General features: G+C 36.5%; 1 protein-coding gene across 1 annotated transcript in view; it reads right to left on the bottom strand.

The window, feature by feature from the left end:
- Positions 1–683: 683 nt before the first annotated feature.
- The window catches only part of LOC135099837 (cilia- and flagella-associated protein 251-like), a 16,743-nt gene continuing 10,071 nt past the window's right edge, over positions 684–7,355 (bottom strand). Inside the window, exons 3-5 of the mRNA XM_064002427.1 lie at positions 6,473–7,143; positions 3,954–4,078; positions 684–3,412 (exon numbers count right to left, since the gene is read on the bottom strand). Coding sequence (XP_063858497.1) covers positions 3,271–3,412; positions 3,954–4,078; positions 6,473–7,143 — 938 coding nt within the window. The 3' untranslated portion in view covers positions 684–3,270. The remainder of the gene's footprint in view (positions 3,413–3,953; positions 4,079–6,472; positions 7,144–7,355) is intronic.

Raw genomic sequence — 7,355 nt, forward strand, 5'->3', positions numbered from 1 at the left:
AACGCGAATAAAAAAGAAAAAAAAAGGCTCGATGTAAACTAAACAGGGGCTCTCTCTCTCTCTCTCTCTCTCTCTCTCTCTCTCTCTCTTATGAAAGAGCTCTGGCCAAAGGCTACAAAAGGTAAAGAAAAAAAATGTCCACTGGGGTGTCAGTCCGTAAAGAATAGAGCCTCTTGAAAGAGTTAAGAAAACAGATTGGAAGACAGAGCCCTTTACTCGTTACTGTCAGTATTCGCTATAGCGGTACTATTACTACCATCCCTATCGATATCACTAATAATATGGTTCACTGCTACTACTACTACTACTATAATCAGTATAACAACTTTTGTTATTATTACTGCTGTTGTCCATACTTTTGATACTAATGTTATTTTGGTATGCTGGAAATACAAAAATCTAATACGCTTAGTGTGGTCAGAAATAATCTACTCTCTATCTTCCACGGAAGTTCCAGCTTCTGCTCATTGTACTTTACCATTATCTTTACTGTTTCTTAAAGAATAGAAACTTATTTAATTATGATATCCCAACAAGGTTATATAGTATGGTTACACAGCAGGTAAGTCTCTCGCCGAAAAACCGCAGTAAGTCTGAGCTCACAACCTTTTGTCCGTGAGTGGAGCAGAGCTACATATTTTTCCTCACACTGTCACAGTATGTTTGATAATAAGAGAATTAATGGTACCCTTTTGCAATTTTCTTTATTATAATGCATACATCATACAAATAATGGCTGAAACTGGACAGCTCAGACTAGCAACCAAGAATAATTAATGGTGAGGAGGCCAAAGGGAGGGTTACCTACAGACTTGCATCAGTAGGATCACAAACCGGCTCCCCTCAGCCATATCCTCAAGGCCACACATATCCCTCTCCCCATTCTACACCTGCAGGCTTACATCAATAGTCTGTCACTGTCTGGCATTCGTGTATTATTTATTTACTCAGAATCTCACAGAATTAAGACTGATGAACAAGGCAAGTTAGTTAGTAGCAAAGATAATTACAAATAAAACCCTTCACTCCAGCATAAAGTGATGCAAGCTGGCTCACCATTGTCACTTTAAGGGCATATTTTGTTCTCATTTCTTTCAATATCATGCTGACTTCTTTCTCTTGATTTTATGTGAAAAAAATTTATAAATTTTCCTTTGATCTGCTTCTTATGTACATTATGAAGTGTGACAAAAAAGGTAATCACATCATCTTAAGCTGAAAATTTATCACAATGATAAATACTTGTAGATTCTTGGCTGTCAATGATGGTACAGCATAGGACTCACCATGTAACAAACACCAGAGTGCACCTGTAATGAGTCTTGGATATTCATGTAGGGTTCATGAGTACATAAGTTGATAAGTGATCTTTCAGTAAGGCAAGAAAACCAGGAATAGCAGCTGGAGTATTCCTTCACCCTGAGATGATTCTGCTATGGAGCCAGACAAAGATAGGACACCCATCATACATATGAAAATATATATCACAGACAAGGGAAATATATCATCGCTATGTATGAAAATATTATTGGTCAGCTATAACAAAACCAAACCTCTACATGACTATTATGGCGGTTAGAAACAGGACATCTGGTGACATGTAAAGTTATTATACTACTTGGAGGTGTGTATTTCACCATCTTCCAATTTTTTTTTAATAATTTGCATTGAACTTTAAATAAATTAGCAAGTGGCAGATGGACGTTAAAAACTTCCCTTTGATTAAATAAATGCTGACCATTATCCTCTAATCACATAAATTCAATAACCTACTGGTATGTCACAGATCATTAGCAATATATCTTAATTAGCTTGAATTGTAAAAGAGCAGTATAGTCAACTGAAGGTGAAGAAAATGGCAGGAAGACACCTATGTACAATCATGCATTATAAAAAAAAAAAAAAAAAAAAAAAAAAAAAGTCTTAAAAAGTAGGCAGATATTCTAAACAAGATCCATCAATAATGAGATTTTGTCACCCTCAAGCATGATGACAGTGTTCATCCATTCAACAATTCCTTTCAAACTAAATAGATGTCAAGAGATCACACATTTTTAACAGAGCAGACTAGAATTTATGGGACTGGAGAAAAAAAAAACCGTATGCATTATGAACTTAACAGACATTATACTGAACATTTTTAACATATAATTGCAAGTAATTTGTGTTTTAATGGAGTTGAACAACAATATATATATGTAGTCTAGATTCTGAGGGATAACACTGCAATGTGTGTCCAAAGCCATAAAGAAAGTGTAACCAGAGCACAACCTGGCACAAACCTCAGTAGCTGTCCCAGGTTACACTCCCTTTAATCACAGTGAGTTTTCAAGTTATCAATATCATACTTGGATCTCTTTATGAATCACATTCTCCAAGATTTATACCATCAAAAATACAGATCTGTACATATAAATACCTCACAGTTGAAAAAAAATAGCCCCCTGCATAAGGAGTTGTCCTGAAGCAGCCTAAAGATGGACTTGGGACATACTAAGCTTCATTTCACACTGAAAACACAGACATTTTCTCCTGTGGGAAGACATAAGGCAGACCAAGTTGTAGCTGATTCCAAAGAGTATGAGGACTATAACACTGTCAAGAAAACCAGTGTATAATTTTCAATCTACAAATATACAAAGTACAAGACCTTTGATGCTCTTATGAAATAGTTCTTTCTCACTGAACACATTTTGGACTTAGAAAAACATGCTGATTTCCATCTTGATATGTCCCAAAAACAGCATAGACACCTGCCCCAATACTGACAGGATTACTTTGTACTGTTATATCATGTAAGAAAACTATGCAGTTCTCCTCAACAGCATTGATACTAAAGTGAACTTGCAATGTCTAGAAGATTAAGAGTATTATACATGAAGAAAGAAAAAAATTAAGGTGATGGGTCTCACGCCAGTAAACCTGACCAGGGACAAGCACACTTACTGGTGATGGTGCTGATCTGAACAGACCTGTCTCTGGAAAAAACACTTACTTCAGAACTACAAGCAATTAAGCTTTACCATAAAGCAAACACAAAAGTGGGAGTATATTTTTCATAGGACTTGAGGTGTGTTATTTACAAAGGCATAGTTTGGCAGTAACAATCCAGCAGAGCTGTGATTCTTAGAGATTGTTCTCTATCTTGAGTTAAGTACTGAATAGCAATAACAAGAAAATCTCAGGAATAGCAGTAAGTAAAATCAGATGCAAGAAATGAAGTGATGCAGCTCCTCCACCCTGGTCCCAAAGGCTCCCAAAAGCTGGCCATCACTCAGCAGGCTTGGACTGCCACTTGCCCTTGATAGGGTTATCTGGAGTGAACACATCATAGGTTCCCTTCTCTCTGAATGCCTGTTTGTAGTGAGTCATACAGTACAGCTCCCCACCACCCACTGAGAATCTCCCAACACTGGAAAAAAATAAGTAAAAGATTATCACATGCTGCCTGATCCTCATAAAGTCATTGTTTACATGTTGGTGGAAAATCTAATCATAATTTATATGTATGCTGAGCAATTATGTGTATATTTTCTACTGAGCATGTACCAATTTCTAAAACAATGAAATATGGCTGTCTACAATATCTAGATAACATTATTTCAATACTACATCACAAAAGAGTAAAGTACTAAATCTTCAAAGCTAGCAGAAAACAAAGACCAACCAACTAAGTAACTTGCATGGTGGCCAGCAGCCAATGAGCTAGTTTACCTGCAACTTTCCCATGAGTACTGAAGGATGAAAATGAAAGTTACATGGCGAATGGAAGCTGAATGAAATACAGAAAAAAAAAAATAATAATAATTAATTAATTAATTAATTAAAAAAATAAATAAAAAATAGATGTCATAATGGTTACAGATTATCACTCATTTTGAGGCTGAATCCAGTCAGTAACTAAGCATAATGGAAACATAATCCAGTGTGATCAACAAAGAGAGACTGCTCACCTGAGAGGAGAGTTGCACTTGCAGCATCTGAAACAAGTCTTGTGCATCAGCCGGCCTGCCACCTCCAGCCTCTCCATGGCATACACTGTCTTTTGGCACTGGTTGCATTTCTCAGCAGTGCCACCCTGCAGTGCAAATGAGTGTACAATTACACAATTTGTACAATGAATGTACAAATGGCTACCCATTAATGATCTAATTATGTTTACTAATGCATGCCTACATTGATGTTACCTCATTATCAAAATCTTCACCATCCTTCTTTTTTGTATTTGTAATAGGGAATTTTTTACATCTAAATCTAAACCATAACATTTTATGGCATACTGGACATAAAGGCAATTTTTCTACAACTCGGATCACGTTACTTCAATAGTAACTGATACATTCCATCTTATCTTCCAAAACAAGGATACATCTAATAACTTGTTTCTTATCCAGAACCTAACATTTCACTGCATGATTAGACATCAACACCACATCACTTCTTACAGTCGAACTTATTCTAACTCACTTCTATCCAATGCAAGTCATTGTATTTACCTAGTTGTATTGTACAGGGTACAAACCAAAGCTCATTTTGTTCGGTCTCCATAACCATATTTATCCAGTTTCTCTTTAACATGTGTACACTTTTTGCCATAACCACCTCTTCCTTCAAATCATTCCAGATTTCAATATTTCTATACAGGAAGCTGTATTTCTTGATGTCACTCGAACATCCACTCTTCTTTATTTTCTTCCCATGCCCCCTCATCCATCTCTCTCCCTTCTCCACCTGTGGTACCAAGTCATTTTTGTCTATTCTTTCTATATTGTTTACTAATTTGTACATTGTTATCAGGTCTCCTCTTTCTCTCCTCTCTTGTAGTGTTGGTAATCTAATCTCTTCAAGTCTTTCTTCATAGCTTAAGTCTTTCAATTCTGGTACCATCTTTGTCGCTATCCTCTGTATTCTTTCCAGTTTCCATATATCTTTTTTTCTGTGGAGCCTAAACTACTGCTGTATTCCAATTTAGGACATAAGCTTGTTATGATTTTCTTCATCGTTTCTTTATCTAAATAGTTAAACGCCACCCTAATGTTTGTTAACAAGCTGTATGTAGAGCCAAATATTGTTTATGTGCCATTCAGCTGTGTCCTGAATCATTACTCCCAAATCTTTTTTTTTTTTTCAATACTTTTCATCATTATTTCTCTTCCCATTTTGTATTTCCAAGGTTTACTTTTTCACATTTCCAACACATGGTATTTTCTGGCATTAAATTCTAGTTTCCATCTTTGGCTCCATACATGTATTGTGTGTGTGTGTGTGTGTGTGTGTGTGTGTGTGTGTGTGTGTGTGTGTGTGTGTGTGTGTGTGTGTGTGTGTGTGTGTGTGTGTGTGTGTGTGCAAGTAAATATTCTTCTCCTAAATGTCACCTTCCTAACCTGCTCACCGTGAGAGAAAGTAATTATCATGTAAACATGATTATGATAATGCATAGGGAAAATAGTGGTAAAACTAACCTATTATTTTCAAATCTTTCTATCAATAGTTAGTAAAGATCAAGAAAATTAATGATAATAAAATAAATAAATGAATAAAAAAAAATCATGATATTTTTTTAATGCTATATCGAAAATAAGAAATATGTCATTCAGAAAGCCTGTTGTTAAAATAAGCAGTAGCCCCAGCATCTCAATATTATCATTGTCCTAAACCTGTTTCCCATACTCAGTGAGGTGGGCAAGTGACAGATAACCTCAGGCAGTGGATAACACCTTCAAGGCAAACAGCCAGGAGAAAGTAGGATGAATGTGACCACAATAAGCCACTCAGTGATAAAGGTTTATGCCAAGGCTAGTAAGCAAATATTACTGTCTGTTTACATAACAGAAATATAAAATAACTGCTACACAGCTTAAATCTAATTATTGTCTTGAAAGCCATTACCTTAAAACAGTTAGTACCTCCATCCACAATTCCAATCAGTATAACCAAATGGAATGGCTGGGAGCCTTTCTCTGTAACAACTCATAATAATATCTCCTATCTGAACATGAGATTTATGAGGAGTGTTAACAATTGTAAATCCTCTAGTCAGTGAAATATTAAAGAAAACAAAATAGTACAGCTTCCTGAAATTGTCTTGTCATCTGGAAATGATGGATGAGAACAAAATGTGGGATAAAATATGCAAGAGTAAGCAAACTATCAGTGAACCAAAAAGACAACCACCTGTGAAATGGAAAGATGTGTTGTGATGGAGTATCTTAAAGAGTGCAGGTGGGAGACTGAGACAAGAAGATTATGCAGGGGCTATGGATGGGAATGGAGACCCTTCAGTAGGCATTTCCTTGAAGTAATCCAAAGAAAAATTGTAAAAATAGATAAATAGAAAGATAGATGGATAAATGGAGAGACTGACAGATAAATAGACAGTTAGATAGATAGATAGATAGATACAAATATGAAAAATCAGAAAAGGGGAAGGGAATTTGGATGAGTAAATCATGAAAATCCTGTAGGTACTTACAAAACGGCTCTTGGCAGTGTCAGCCATGCCTGGATGGCAGTGTATGTGTTCAATTGGAGGACTGCTCTGCTCTTTCCCAAATGAGTCCCACTTGGACCTCAGCTCACTGATGGTGTGGTGACTATCGTCGTCGTGGTTATTGGTAAATTCTTCTTTCTGGAAGTCAACGCTTTCACCAGCTTCTTGCTCCTTATTCTTGTTGTTTTCTTCTTCTTCTTTTGTTAGTTCTTCACCTTCAAAATGATTGTTCTCTTCTTTTGTGCTTGTACCATTAATATGGTTCTCCTTGTTATTGGCCTCTTGCTCTTCTTCCAGATGTTCACCAACACCATTCACTGGTTCATCAAGAGATTCTTCCTTTCCTGACTCTTTTACTTCTTCACTATCAGGAATGCTTACTTGCTCTCCCTTCTCTTCTTCAGCTACACATTCAGTTTCATGTACTTCAACTGACTCTTCAGCAACTTGCTCCTTGATTACAGGCTTGTCATCCACAGGGACTTCACAGCTTTCAGATAGTTCTTCTCCAGTTCCCTCGTCTTCAGACTCTACCTTTGGATCATCAGCCTCTTCCTTGGGCTGCTCCTCACACTGGTTTTGTGCCTCCCCAGCTTCAGTCTCCTTCTCCTGGTGTTGTGCCTTATCGTGCTCCTCAGTACCGTTTAAGTCACCTGCAAGTTGAAGGATGTTATTATTCTAAGAATGAAAAATTATTATAAAGAACAACACAAGTACAGCATATTAATTTTGTCATCTGAAGTAACTCCAATATATCACTTTCTAGGAATCTAATAATAAGGAGACTCTCTCTCTCTCTCTCTCTCTCTCTCTAACTCATCCATCAAAAGTACACATCACTGTATAGTTGTTCACATCATCTTGC

This window comes from Scylla paramamosain, chromosome 4, assembly GCF_035594125.1.
Source record: "Scylla paramamosain isolate STU-SP2022 chromosome 4, ASM3559412v1, whole genome shotgun sequence".
Taxonomy (NCBI): Eukaryota; Metazoa; Arthropoda; class Malacostraca; order Decapoda; family Portunidae; genus Scylla; species Scylla paramamosain.